Below are 13,989 nucleotides of genomic sequence, written 5' to 3' on the forward strand. Positions count from 1 at the left end.
AATTGCCTCTATTTATCTTGATACTGTCAGCGGCGCCACTCCATCGGGCACAGTCAACACCGCCGTACGGCAACATTGTAAAAGAGCTAGGGATAACAGCTCGCCTTGCCTGTTTTCGTGGATATATTTAGCAGGTGACCAGACGGATCTCCGTCTCATTAGGTCCATCGGTGCGGAAGCTCATCGCATTGGCCCTGAGCCTGAACGAACTTATCACTGCAAGAAGGGTGGTATCACTCGCCGTGGAGTTAGATTGTTCTTCCTGAGCGAGTGGACCGGTCAACAGAATCCTTTTGAGCGTGAAGGCTTGTTTGACGTCCCAGTTATTTATGGTGCAGCAGCCACGGACATGTCAGCCGACGATGGAGTTGGGGAACACAGCCACGCCCTGGAAACAGGGGCTAATTCTTCAGACGAGCTACAAATAGGTGATAACGTGGTTCCAGTTTCTGACACGCCTTTCCCTGCCCTCTCTCCTAACGAGGATATGCCACAACGCCCTCCCTATGCAACCCACAAGTTCAGGTCCTCGGCTGAGCTTATTCCCGCTACTCCTGCTCGTCGACGGCGTTCCTTGACCCAAGACGACAGTGATTCCGAGCAAGAAGTAGCCGCCACTTCTGCATTCGACCGTTTAAATTTGCATAACTTCACCTGGGACGATCCAGCAGACGAGGACGAGGACGAGGACGACCTGGAGACTGTTCTCAGCACCCCACGTTCTACATCTATCGAGTCTGACCTCTTCAGTTCTGACGATATCATGCAGCCAGCAGCTTTGAGTTTAAGGGCATCCACATCATCTTCCAAGGAAGCGGGAGCAGCGGTTGACCCTGCAACTTTGATCGCCTATGACCAATTCTCAGGGCTCGTCGTGGGAAGCGAAGAAAGGGCGCTCGATTATGAACGTGACGGGTTCCCGGCAACATCCGATATCATCAATTCTGCCATTCATCGGATGAGCGAATTCCGAATTCAAAGATCATCATCAGTTCACCGTGGCGACGACGACAGTAATTTAGTGGGCGGGGATTCTGGGGCTGTTTCAGGGCTTCTGACTCTGCCCCCAGTTAACACTGCCATTGCCAATTTTCCTGGGGAACATCTTCATTTCGACGTGGTAACGGCCACATCACCATTTACTTCCACGGCGAGCAATGTCTCACTTGACAGGACATCGCCTTTTACCCCATCTCCGATCCCTGGTAATTGGCCAACACTCATACGTTCGGTATCTGGCGACATTGACGCTCTTGCAGACTTGGACGCACAGAATGGTGATCAGCGAAGAAAACATGATGAGGATGTCCAGGAACTCTTAGTAGGACCTGAGGGAGTGGAACTTCATGAGCTAGAAGAAGCTTGGGGCGGCGATGCATTACCAATTGCTGTCTCACCACTGGCCCAGCAGGTTCGGCATTCATCTGGCATGTGCGTCCCTATGCACACACCATGTCCCATTGGCCACCCACCTGGATACAGTTCAGTTCGCCAAACGCGTGGTATCAAGCGGTCTGCTTCTATGTCCGGGCTTGATGACGGGAGGGGCACTGCGGACACCAGCACGAGCGCCAGTTTAGCCCGGAATGCCCCGGGGGCAAGCTCGTTGGAATTGTACCTCGTTCCGGATTTCTTCTCGCCTTCTTCTGCACCACTTCCGCTCAAAGAGGACGCTGGTGCTGTGCCGCTCACTCCAACACTGGAAGCTCCGATTCTGATTCATACAATTGAGCCTGTATATCCTGCCATCTACGCGACCCAAGTTGAATGTAAGTGGTAATCTCTGATATCCCCTATCGGTAATTTACGGAGAAACTGAAATTTACATCGCTGTCTCCCCCTTTTCTCCATCGACAATTCACTCAATAGCACTCCCTGTATTCGCCACTGCTTTCGGAAATAGCCCCCGCCTTCTTCGTCGCATTGACAATGACTACGTGAACCTGACAACCCTCGCTACCCTTTCCCAACCTCCACTTTTCGCTGAGAAGCTTTCGGTCCTCCTTAGTTCTTGCCGCAATTCACATACGATTCCTTTCCCTTCGTCATCTTGTTCTTCAGCCGGTGGCCTATCCGGTTTCTGGATTCCACTTGCGGACGTGCAGCGCCTTTGTGCACATGGTGATTTGAATATCCCTGCATGTGTAGGAGAGCAGTTTTTGAGCGACATCCTCCCAGACTTATTCCCTGAGGGGATTGCACATGCGAGCAGGGCGTACAAGAAAGCAGGTGTGGGGATGGCCGGTTTAGGACTTCATGCGTGTCCGACCCCTCAACCCCTTTATCAGCCTCGAGCTATTGTAGATGATGATGTGGGATTTGACCGGCCACCCGCGAAGAGGAAGCCTGGGCGTCCCCGTCGTGCGCTTACAGAAGAGAGCATGTCAACACTGAATCGGTCCAAAAAGATAGCACATGTTAGCAACGGTATCCGAAGGGCTTCTGTCCCCACAACTCCTGCTCGGAATGCGACGAGGGCTTCGTTGAGAAGCAGCGTTCGGTCTGCCGCGAGTGCTTTCGCTGCCTAACGCTGTTTCATCATCCCCTACAATGGACTAATTATTGTGCTTCTGGGTCCCTGGTTCGACTTCGTTTCCTCCCTCTAACTAGAAGAAAGTAGTATCATTTACCACTAAAGCAACGTACTATACTTACCGTGGTGCAGCGGGAACGAGTCTCAATCGACCGCCAAACCGTTAACTTTGAAATCTCATCTCCAACACCCTGAATCGTAGACTCGAACTGACTCTGCCACATCGAGAGCCGAAACGGGCCACACTTCGTTCCACCTAAACTTTGATGTTAATTCTGCCTTGTTCAGCGACTCGACTGTCGTTCCCCACTCCTTCCATGACTCTTCTCTTTTATTCTTGTAATTCTTCGTCTCCTCTTCCATAGGATGCTCCGCGAGCTTTCGCAGGTCGACAATCCATTCAACAACTTCGAGCCTCTGCGAGAAGAAATTCGACCTTTTTTGTTCAAAGTCTTGGGGATTGACGAATTACACTTCTGTTCCTTCTTGTAGCATACAATTATATAACTATTTAGTTACTATGTATGTCCCTCTCTTCGAAATTCCTTACTGTACAAAATAGGATGTTCCTTGTTGGTTGTTTCCAACCGCACATTTTGACTTAGGGAGGCACCATTATTATTCCCACAATCTGGCAATTCCCGCTGGCATATTCCATCTGCCACGTCTGTACTGTTTTTGAGAGTCTTCCGATTCATTCATTTGACTCGATAGATTCGTAATTATCCTCTAGAAGTCATCTTTCGCTGTTGGATATGAACTTCCCTTGGACCAGATCACCACAAAGCATACTCGAGCACTATAACGTTGATCCAAGGCTTGGTCTGAGTGTTGAGAGGGCTAGGGAGCATGCGGAGGTGTACGGGAGGAACGGTGTGTTGGGTTTTCTTTGATGAGAATCCTCGTTGTTTGTTACGTACTCACAGAAAATATGACCTTCAGAGCTGCCGGATGATCCTCCGACGTCGTTGTTTGAGTTGATCCTCGAACAGTTTAAGGATCAACTAGTGCTTATTCTTCTCGGTTCTGCCGTTGTCTCCTTTGTCCTTGCACTTGTCGAATTACGTGAGGAGAACTCTGGCGCAAGCCTCGCTACTGCTTTTGTGGAACCTATCGTTATCCTTCTTATTCTCATTGCGAATGCTGCCGTTGGCGTCATACAAGAAACTAGTGCAGAGAAGGCCATTGATGTGAGGGTTGATTTTCCGTTTGTTTGTTGCCTCTGCGCATAACACCGGAAAAATATTTTAGGCGTTGAAGGAATATTCCCCTGACGAAGCAAAAGTGTTGCGCAACGGGAAAGTCACCAAACTTCATGCGACGGATGTTGTTCCTGGGGATATTGTCAACGTAGCTGTAGGTGATAGGGTGCCAGCGGATTGTCGGTTGCTGTCGATTTCATCGAGTAGTTTCAGGGTAGACCAAGCTATACTTACCGGGGAGAGTGAGAGCGTCAATAAATCCACAGCAGTCGTCAACGATGAGAAAGCTGTGAAGCAAGACCAAACTAATATGCTGTTCTCTGTGAGTCGTTCAAGACGGATCTAATGTGTTTGAATCCACTAACCAATTTTTGCAGGGCACCACGGTTGTGAACGGCAATGCTTCAGCTATTGTCGTCGCCACCGGCTCTCGCACTGCTATAGGGGACATCCACCTTTCTATCTCGGCCCAAATTGCAGAGAAAACCCCACTCAAGCGGAAACTGGATGACTTTGGTGACATGCTTGCTAAAGTCATCTCTGTAATCTGCATCGTGGTCTGGATTGTCAATATCAATCATTTTGGAGATGCTTCGCATCATGGCGTCATCAATGGTGCCTTGTATTACCTTAAAATTGCGGTTGCTCTGGCAGTGGCTGCTATTCCTGAAGGGTTGGCTGCTGTTATCACCGCCTGCCTTGCTCTGGGGACGAAAAAGATGGCCAAGAAGAATGCCATCGTGAGGAATTTGCCTAGCGTCGAGACTCTGGGGTGTACGAACGTTATTTGCTCAGACAAAACCGGCACGTTGACCACAAATCAGATGAGCGTTGCGAAGGTATGGACTTGGCGATCTCATCGCTGATCATCAGTGACCTTCTTTTAGTTTCTTGTTGTAGATGAAATTACTCAATCGACTGTCACGTACGATGTTGAGGGAACCACTTATGCCCCAGCGGGTGCTATCTGGGATGTTCAGGGCAACGTTGTTCCGCCTGCGCTTCTGCGCTCTGCGCCCTTGGCACGTTTGGCCGAGATTAGTTCGCTATGCAATGACGCTACTATTGTCTACAATGCGGTAAGCGTTATGTATCCTATAATTGGGGTCATTTCTAATCATGTTCAATAGGAGAAAGATGCCTATGCCGCTGTTGGTGAACCTACTGAGGCAGCTCTCAAGGTATTGGTTGAGAAAATTGGCTATCCATCTCCCAAAACGAATGCCGTGGCCAATGGAGCTGCTGAGTTACCGAGCGCCACTGTTGCAAATGACCACCTCGCTGCACAATTCTCTCGCATGCTGACTCTGGAATTCACTCGTGACCGGAAATCGATGTCCGTGCTTGTGCGCAAACATTCATCATCTTCTGGCCATCTCTTCGTCAAAGGGGCACCGGAGTCTGTCCTGGAGCGATGCAAATCTGTTCAGATGGGTGACAAGATTCTACCAATGACCCCCGCCCTCCGTTCCTCAGTCCTCGATTCCACGCTCCAATTCGGTTCATCGGGTCTACGCACACTTGCATTGGCGTATCGTGATGTAGCATCAGCTGACCCTTCCGCATTTTCATGCTCCGCTTCTGCCGACTATGCCCGCTTCGAACAAGAACTCACCTTTGTTTCCCTCGTTGGCATGCTTGATCCGCCGCGACCGGAAGTCAAGGAAGCCGTGGCCAACTGTCGCGCAGCAGGTATCCGAGTTATCTGTATTACTGGTGATAACAAGGGGACTGCGGAGACGATTTGTCGGCAGATTGGGATTTTTGCCGAGGATGAGGATCTGTCTGGCAAAAGTTACACCGGGAAGGAATTTAATGCGTTAGGTCTGGAAGAGAAGATTCAGGTTGTGCAGAAGGCCAGCTTATTCACTCGGACAGAGCCTGGTCATAAGAGTCAGCTGGTGGATCTTCTGCAAGGCTTAGGTTTTGTTGTTGCTATGACTGGGGGTACGTTAGGGTCCTTTGACTTTGGTAATGCCTCCTGAGCTGTCCCCGCAGATGGAGTGAATGATGCCCCTGCTCTGAAGAAGGCTGACATCGGTGTAGCTATGGGCAGCGGTACGGACGTTGCGAAGTTGGCAGCTGATATGGTACTGGCTGACTCGAATTTCGCTACGATCGAGCTCGCTGTTGAGGAAGGACGACTCATTTACAATAACACTAAGCAGTTTGTCCGATATCTTAGTATGTGGCTGCCACCCTCGATTCTGAAGTGGTCTGATAAGCTTCGCCGCTCTTTCTAGTCTCTTCTAATATTGGCGAAGTTGTCTCAATCTTCCTTACCATCCTCCTTGGCATGCCGGAAGCGCTCATTCCTGTCCAGCTTCTTTGGGTGAATCTTGTGACTGACTCACTCCCGGCAACTGCTCTTGGCTTTAATCCGCCGGATCACAGCATTATGCGTATTCCTCCCAGAAACGCACGCGAGCCTTTGGTGGGACCATGGCTTCTCTTCCGGTACCTTGTTATAGGATGCTACGTCGGTGCTGCGACCGTAGCAGGCTACGCCTGGTGGTTTGTTTTCTATGAAGGTGGACCAATGATATCATTTTGGCAGCTGGTGAGTGTTTGGTATGGACCTGATCTTCAGCCGAGCTGCATCAAGAGAGACGGGCTGCGCTTGGCCGCGCAGGTGCTGCGGAGAGAAGCTTGGCTTCCAGCCTTAGTGCTGTCCACGTGTCCATCCGAATTATTTTTCATTCTGCATGCCCCTTATTCTCCATTCAATATGTGGACACGTTTGTGTGTGGGAATGACAGATACTGATTTTTATTTGACTTTCCATCTAGAGTCATTTTCATCAGTGCTCGACGCAGTTTCCGCAGATTGGGTGTGAAATGTTCACGAACGAGTTCGCGCAGCGAGCCACCACTGTCAGCTTGTCAATTCTTGTGACAGTGGAAATGTTTAACGCCATGAACTCCTTATCGGAGAACGAAAGTCTGTTAAGACTACCTGTTTGGAAGAATATGTATTTGGTTGGGGCTATCGCACTTAGTATGGGATTGCATTTCCTAATTCTCTACGTTCCATTCTTTACGGTGAGTCAATTGTTCTCCATGTTGGATCTTTCCGACGGGGGATCGGATTTCTTCGGGTGCTGTCTTGTTCGATCGTTAGGACTCACGAGATTACTCCCTAGGTTCTTTTCCAAATCGCACCATTGAACTGGGCCGAGTGGAGGGCGATACTATATCTCAGCTTCCCAGTGATTGTGATAGACGAGATCCTCAAATTCATCTCGGTAAGTTAGATCTAATTCTGTTGCGTGTCTTCAGAGTTCCGGCTTGGTGCCGGGGACATCAAGACTGTGCATGAACTGCGGTGACACGTACGGCGATTGCTAAGATCACTGACGTTCATGTATCCCCGTTTGTTCCCTGGCCTCCATTCGGCAATGCAGAGCCACAGATGATCCATAATATTGGTGATATTATGAGATGAACATCAGATTGCTTGTGTTCGGTTTTATGGGTAGTGGAGGCTGTAGATGAGAGGACAATATTGCTGTTGGGTCACCTTATACATGTTTTTGTACTTCAGCCAAACAGTGCATCATAATTTTCTTACGTGTATTTGACAAGCATTTGACGCCCAGAAGCCGGAACTTGCCTCAACTGAATTGGACGGGGCCCGTTGCTGTGCAAGAGCACATGGACACGTAGACCTTTCAAGGACCCCAAATTTGCCTTGCCATCGCTACATAATCCGCAGTGAACATCCACCTCATCAACTAACGCTCCCAGATTATTCTCCACCACCATGAGCTCTCTCCTCCTCGACTTTCTCGCTGCGCCTAACTCAAAGTCGCCACAGATGCCGCAGTCACTGCTCGACAACTACGCATATGGCGGTGGTGTCACCCTCCCCTCTCACCTCGAGCCTGACTCGTTCGACAAGGAGCTATCGGAACTCCTTGAGTCATCCGCAGACCTTTCTGCCCTTTCCTCGCTCTCATACATCCCGTTCACGTCGTTGGACCAAACAATTCATACTCAACCCCACTATTATAGTGACTATCGTCCCGGCCCCGCCAGCACAATCACCGTCTCCAGCGAAAGCCAGAGTGGGTATGACTTTGACACGGCATCCTATTACTCCTCTCGAGATTCCTCCTCGGGTTACCTTCAATCGGATGCCCTGTCTTCGTATGACCCGCAGTCGCAATCTTATACCACGAACACGCAAGCGCGGTCGGCTTACGGCGCAGCCACGCAGGCGCCAGGAGCAAAAGACGCACTTGAAATAGACTTTTCTGGATTTGGACTTGCAGACGTGCCATATACAGTGCCGTCTCATGCGTCTACTGCGCCCCCCTCGCTTACCCACCCTCACCTCCAACATCCTCAGCCTGTCGCCATTAACGCTGATGCACTCCAGTCTGTTGATACTTTGATGGACCCTAACGAACTCCTAACACATACTGACTCCACCCCAGAGTACGAATACAACTTCGTACTTCCTCCAACGTTGCCGACCATCGTCACTTCATCCGCTCCCAACTCTCGCAAAAGGGAAGCAAGTTCCAGTCCCGAAGCGGCTCCACAGCCTCCATCTCACCGTGGCCGAAACATGGCTGGCGTTGAGTCATCCAGCAACGGACCGGTTAAACGTTTCCAGTGCCCTCAATGCACCAAAGGTATATTAGGTTTACCCTTGATGAGCTTCACGACACTGAATTCAGATATCTTTCTTCCCGCACAGCGTTTGCACGTCAGTTCAACTTGAAGACTCACATCGCTACTCATGACCCTAGCCGCGAAAAAGCGTTTGGTTGCACTTTTGATGGTTGCGGTCGTCGCTTTTCCCGTAAGCATGACCTTGGCCGACACTACATGTCTATCCACGGCATCAAGGATGGCAAGTCCAGGAACATCGATGTTGCCTCTGGCTCAGGTACCTCCACCTACAGTTTGAGCCGTGAGCGTGAGCGTCGTGAACGTGTGTGGTGTGACGGATGCGATAGGGGTTGGGTCAAGGGTGGTGAAGAGGCTTGTGAATGCGACAAGAAGTCTAAGACTTCTGCGGCTTCCCGCAGCGTCTCGGGCTGAAAACTACGTTTGTCGCGTTATCATCGGTCAGTGTGACTCGAGCGTCGATTCATCCCATCCTTTTGGTTCTAATCCTGGTGTCATGATGTAGATGACGACTCGTTGAAACATCCGTCGCGTTGCACTACGCGTTCACGACCAAGTACTCCATGGACCCGACGTGTGAACTCCTTTTATCATACCCCTCTTCCATACTTGATGATGTACCAGCTGCTCCTCGCTCCTTTGTTCCGGTCTGGATGAGCCCCTACTCTCTCTGCCTTCCCCTCACCGTCTCGTCCTTGTTGTAACTCTGTCCGTGCCATCGAAGACCTTTCACATGATTTGTAGAGACACTCCGTGCCATGTTTCGTCCCGTCGAGCCCGTGCTTTTGACCTCGTGATGGACATGGTCGAGTTGTTCTTGGTCTTCACTCTTCACCTCTCCCTCATTGATGCAGTCCCCATATCTCGGAGAACATACATCGAATGAACGTTCTTGGTTCTCCCGCTCTCTATCTCGTGATTTCCCTTCTTCTCTTTCCTAATAATATTCGTTGCAGGAAAGCTTGGATTGGTATCTAAACCGCCTTGTTTCTGATTACCTGTTGTTCCTTGCGTCTAGCAATACATGCGTAATATCTAATGAACCATCGTATACTATACGCTTCTAGTGTCAGCTTGCAGACAATGTTTCTAGGTTAAAGGTTGCTTGTGCCAGAACGGAGTTTCCCTTATGCAAGCTGTGATACCTAAGGCGATACCGTCCTCTGTCTACTCACATAATTCCTGATCCCAACAGCACTAACAAGCCACGCGTTGCCCCTATCATCCAATAGAACCATTAGAAGGCTAGACCTAGACTCCCGTCATGATGGAATTCGTGGCCCAAGTTCCCACGCTTCGATGGACGGTGCCAAGCTCGCTCTGTTGTTTTAGCGCACATCCCAAAGCTTCAAGCGATACCTGCCTCATGGTCACAATGTTGCATTACATCCTCCAGATTCTCCTCGGCATTTCCAGAACGCGAGTCTTGATAGAGAACGATCTCGGTGCATGGTAGCATGTGCGGGGGGACATCATGCCGGGCAATTCGCCGGAGACTTATTCGAGCGCCACCGATGAGATAGTGAATGCTCTCAACAGCCTGGGTTCCAACCCTGTCATTGCGTCTATATAAAAGTTTGTTGTGTAAGTGCCCACTCGTCATCTTGGTCTCCTATTTCTCTCTTTCTTTTTCGAAATGATACCAGGGAGGCCGTTACTACTATTCACGCTTTCATCGCTGTTGTTGTTATCCCCTTGAAGTAACGTTGAACATTATTGAACTGTCCGCTCCCTTGTTTATAGACGACTTCATCCGATCCTTTAGAGTCGCACGTACGGATCTCCAACGATGGCAGAATGATAGACGTACGATGGCTGAACTCGAACTGAGCATCCACTTTAATCGCCATTCTCCGACACATGGAGGTAGTGCGACATGTTCCCAAAAATGTAGAGCCTCTTTGCTAGATATTTTCCAGGGGACAATAAATGGAGGTAGGGCCGTTATTGAGCAGTACCTCAGGCAAAAGAAAATAGGTGTGTTTTCTGCCTTCACATCTCTCACGTCCGGTGCAAAGTGCCTTAACATAAGCCCTGTAGTCCGCTTCGCGACAGCGTCCTCGTGGCAAGCAAAATTTGACGAATCATTTCCATTCTGCGTGCCCCTTATTCTCCGTTTCTCCGTGAGGTTCTCGACGTTGGGAGGCGAACAAAGATGCCCTGCTGCCCATCATTCATCGGAAGACCTCTGAATCTAGGCAGTTGATGGACGAATTCAATTCAAAGTTGGATACGATCCTGAAGTTGCTTGATGAACCCACCGAATTGGAACGCCGCATGGCTTGGTACACCGATGCTGCTGGTGGCATTGAACAGTATGCGGAGCAAGATCCGAGGTTCAAGGAGCCAATCGCCTTGTCTGATGAGGTTGATATGTATTGTGAACATCACCTGCTTTCTTGATTCGCCCCGTTTCATCCTATTCGTTTCTTGGATCGGCATTGTTCACATGGGACATCAGAAACATGATCTGAACTCGCGACTTGAGGAATACAAAGAAGAGATATGATCCGCTCTGGCGACGGAAATCGAAGATTCGCTCCACCGTAATTCAGCAACCGTAGTGGGTCTCCACGCTACCAAAGCGGATGGAGGACATCGAGTTTCATACACAGTGCATCGTCAAAAGATTGGAATCGAGACGCCATGAGCCAATCAGCAATCCCTGCCTCGGAAAGATATGGGCCAACGTAGTAAGTGATGTTCAGAGCGCTGTCGATCTATGCAGCTTTCCAGACGTTCCTTTCATTGTATAGAAATGGAGCGATCCTGCCTAGGGAACGGCTTTCTTTCGTACTATCTGCGAGCAGATCCGAAGATATCCGAGTCGAATTTTCCGCCGACCAATGGACCCTCAAGTTTCTCGACTTGCCGTACCAAAGGGCCCTTCTGGATTCGATCAATACAAACTGCACTGGTTTTGTCAGTGTGGAGGTAAACAAGTTCATTGGGAGGATTTACGTGAGTCTCCCCACCTGGATTCGTTGCGAGTTATCGATTTCCCGCTGAAGCCTCCCGGCCTGGCTGGAGTATTCAACTTCTCCATCATGCTTCGAATTGCTTCGGTATGCAATCCTATTTTTTAGCATCTTTCCTCATATAATTGTTGAATTGTTGCAACCGCAGCTAGGCCAGAAACCCAGACAATGTTAAACGGCTATGGAGGTTAGCCATGCTGTGAAGGGTATTTCTAACTCAGCCGCAGAGTATTTCCGCCTCTTTCTCCATACACTTCTTATTCGTCCCTTCTCTCGCAGCTTCACTACACCGACACCCGTCGACTCATCATGTCCTGGGAACGAGCCATGCTCTTCTCGTCTAGCCCTCCGATGGGTGAATTAAGCTTCGTAGGGGAAATACTGGAAATTTTAACTTCGATCCGCTCAGCCATTGCTGGTGCTGGCGACTCAAATGGAGTTGGGTGACCCCAAACTGCTACATTGTGCGGTGTTTAAATCTCACTACGAATTTAGCCTAGCCACTCAACTAACATCTAAGCCATCGCTTCACAAGTGGTAGGGGGCAGCGTAATACACAACTTCCTTGGTAAGGGACGAGTGTGGGACGGTGAGCCCGGTTAAAATCTCGCAGGAAGGGTAGATACAAGAAAAGCTATCGGTAACTACTACGAGGCCAGGTTAATATTCGCGCGCATAGGTTAGCGGTGACGCCTTTAACGCCCGGAATCCGCACGCTAAGTTGTCTCAGTCTTCAAGTGCGATACACGGTTATGTAGAGATCTGAGGAGAAGCGAAAACGCAACCCCAGCACACAGATGTATTTGAAATGACTTCTCAGCTACGGCACACGTTGTTCCTCCGGCGTTTGTGGGGGCGGGGGGGGCCCTTCTTCGCGGGAGGCTGGGCTGCGCGTTTGTCTGGGTTTTTTGTTTATAAAACTTATGCCCTTGGCGGTTCTTCACCAAATTTCATTGACTTCTACTGGGTATTCTACATGGTCGTATACGGCCCCTGGTCATCACCTAGGAACATTAAATATATTTCCTGGGATCTATTTAGCCTGAATCTGTGAACAAACATGATGCAGTACGAAGGTATCAACTAGGACAAAGGCATCTCAAACCCACCCTTTCAAACTCCGACAAAATCCTCCGCTTTGATGACTTGATCAACGAGGTGGCAGGATTTAGAAGGACGTTGCGAAAGTGAAATCACGGCGCTGGCGCACTGGCTGCAAACAAGTTGAATGCCTATTCACGACAAAATTCGCCTCATATCGTAGAAGTCAATGGCTGCAACCACGTCGGCTACGGTGTCCATTGCTTTGATTTGCCCTGAATCCCTTCAACAGAGACTTTGTGACTCCGCATACATTGTAACAAACTTTGACCTCGTGAAGATGACCACCTGTACTATATTGCATCAACTAGTTGACCACCCCCTGGAAGTTGACCATCACCTTGCATTCACACAATTCTTCCCCAAATTCTTTCAAATTCAACACAGGTCATGTAAATACACTAAGGTATCATTGTACCAAAAATCATGTCTCTGGGTATTGTGGTTGGAAAGATATCTGGAAGAAGGTTGGGTTTTGGGACTCAAAAATGTCAGCAGCTGCATTGCAGCTGGCTCACACTGTTGGGGGCCAACTGATGAAGACTCTGTGCACTTGGATGTGGCACAGTTGGAGGTGAGTTTGGCATCATATATGATCCATCACTGCAAGATATTGTTGAAACAGTGAGGGGTTGGAAATGGTCAACTACATGATGTGGACTTCCCAGCACATGGTTTTAGGCCTCCCCCCAATTTTCTCTCATAAAAAAATCTCTATAAATTTGTGGTTGTAGGCATACACATCAGCAAAAAATTGTTATGCTCCTGAGTGCTCCGGAGTATCAAGAGCACTGGGAGAATCAGGAGGAGATTGGCCGGTCCAGGAACAGCCCATTTCCTCCGGAGTTGGCTAGGTACTCCAGGGCACTCCCAGGAGGGCCTGGAGCATTGCTTTGTGCACAAACATATCCAGTAAATACAATTTAAATGCTTCAAAGTGTATAGGGGTGAGAAGCTTCTGGGAGCTCCTGGAGCATTTGAAAATGAAAAGGAAAAAAAGAGGGAAGATCCCCCATGAATACCTCCTACCACAAGACTAACACAACAAGACACTGCTTAACATTTAGATCAAACACTATACTATATATCAAGGACACTGAGACTCACCAATACACAATCAAAATTTATGGCCTGATATATGATTAATCTGGCAACTTAATCACTTTCGGGCTGGCAGAATATGGGGGAGGGGGAAATGGGGGAGAATGAGGGGGGGAATGAGGGGGAAATGAGGGGGAGAATGAGGGGGAGAATGAGGGGGGGATGAGGGGGGAATGAGGGGGGATATAGAGGGAAATGAGGAAAATTTGAAAAATAGGGACTTCTAAAAAGTTGAAAAAAATAATTAGGGAAAAAATCAAAAAAAATTCAGGAACTGTAGTGCCTTTGAAGTGCTTTCAGGATATATAATTATTTGCAAAATCGAGGAAGAAATGATGGAGAAAAATGGAAAATACTTTCGGAGACCCGAGAAATAATGAGAACTGAATTGATGGGAAAGTCTGAAAATTGAATAGGGAAGTGAGGGGAAGCCTTGT

General features: G+C 49.0%; 4 protein-coding genes across 4 annotated transcripts; all 4 read left to right on the plus strand.

The window, feature by feature from the left end:
• The first annotated feature begins 1,249 nt into the window (after positions 1 to 1,249).
• EI90DRAFT_3512 (uncharacterized protein) lies at positions 1,250 to 2,595 on the plus strand. Its single transcript, XM_039067516.1, has 3 exons — positions 1,250 to 1,431; positions 1,488 to 1,769; positions 1,870 to 2,595. Exons 1-3 carry the CDS (start codon positions 1,374 to 1,376, stop codon positions 2,526 to 2,528), a joined length of 999 nt encoding a protein of 332 aa, XP_038923666.1. The 5' UTR covers positions 1,250 to 1,373; the 3' UTR covers positions 2,529 to 2,595.
• A 563-nt stretch (positions 2,596 to 3,158) lies between these two features.
• EI90DRAFT_3027081 (calcium-transporting ATPase) lies at positions 3,159 to 7,180 on the plus strand. The gene is made up of 11 exons (XM_039057963.1): positions 3,159 to 3,406; positions 3,476 to 3,723; positions 3,785 to 4,057; positions 4,113 to 4,574; positions 4,623 to 4,814; positions 4,866 to 5,682; positions 5,734 to 5,919; positions 5,979 to 6,295; positions 6,525 to 6,776; positions 6,878 to 6,979; positions 7,139 to 7,180. Exons 1-11 carry the CDS (start codon positions 3,289 to 3,291, stop codon positions 7,148 to 7,150), a joined length of 2,979 nt encoding a protein of 992 aa, XP_038923667.1. The 5' UTR covers positions 3,159 to 3,288; the 3' UTR covers positions 7,151 to 7,180.
• Positions 7,181 to 7,497: 317 nt separating this feature from the next.
• On the plus strand, positions 7,498 to 8,786 carry EI90DRAFT_3149341 (uncharacterized protein; the record flags this gene model as incomplete). Its single annotated transcript, XM_039065579.1, has 2 exons — positions 7,498 to 8,374; positions 8,440 to 8,786. 2 exons carry the CDS (start codon positions 7,498 to 7,500, stop codon positions 8,784 to 8,786), a joined length of 1,224 nt encoding a protein of 407 aa, XP_038923668.1.
• Positions 8,787 to 10,183: 1,397 nt separating this feature from the next.
• On the plus strand, positions 10,184 to 11,797 carry EI90DRAFT_3010669 (uncharacterized protein; the record flags this gene model as incomplete). The annotated part of the gene is made up of 6 exons (XM_039056387.1): positions 10,184 to 10,349; positions 10,501 to 10,739; positions 10,937 to 11,065; positions 11,109 to 11,333; positions 11,384 to 11,437; positions 11,630 to 11,797. 6 exons carry the CDS (start codon positions 10,184 to 10,186, stop codon positions 11,795 to 11,797), a joined length of 981 nt encoding a protein of 326 aa, XP_038923669.1.
• Positions 11,798 to 13,989: the final 2,192 nt, after the last annotated feature.

Source organism: Cantharellus anzutake, assembly GCF_015039405.1.
Source record: "Cantharellus anzutake strain C23 chromosome Unknown EI90scaffold_1, whole genome shotgun sequence".
NCBI classification, from domain to species: Eukaryota; Fungi; Basidiomycota; class Agaricomycetes; order Cantharellales; family Hydnaceae; genus Cantharellus; species Cantharellus anzutake.

Excerpts from the sequence above, each read along its gene's own strand:
- EI90DRAFT_3512 (XM_039067516.1), top strand. The coding sequence starts at position 1,374 with ATGCATTACCAATTGCTGTCTCACCACTGGCCCAGCAGGTTCGGCATT. Across the intron at positions 1,432-1,487 it reads GTTCGGCATTCATCTGGCAT|TTCGCCAAACGCGTGGTATC; the intron begins GTGCGTCCCTAT and ends GATACAGTTCAG. Across the intron at positions 1,770-1,869 it reads CTACGCGACCCAAGTTGAAT|CACTCCCTGTATTCGCCACT; the intron begins GTAAGTGGTAAT and ends TTCACTCAATAG.
- EI90DRAFT_3027081 (XM_039057963.1), top strand. The coding sequence starts at position 3,289 with ATGAACTTCCCTTGGACCAGATCACCACAAAGCATACTCGAGCACTAT. Across the intron at positions 3,407-3,475 it reads GGAGGTGTACGGGAGGAACG|AGCTGCCGGATGATCCTCCG; the intron begins GTGTGTTGGGTT and ends TATGACCTTCAG. Across the intron at positions 6,777-6,877 it reads TCTACGTTCCATTCTTTACG|GTTCTTTTCCAAATCGCACC; the intron begins GTGAGTCAATTG and ends ATTACTCCCTAG.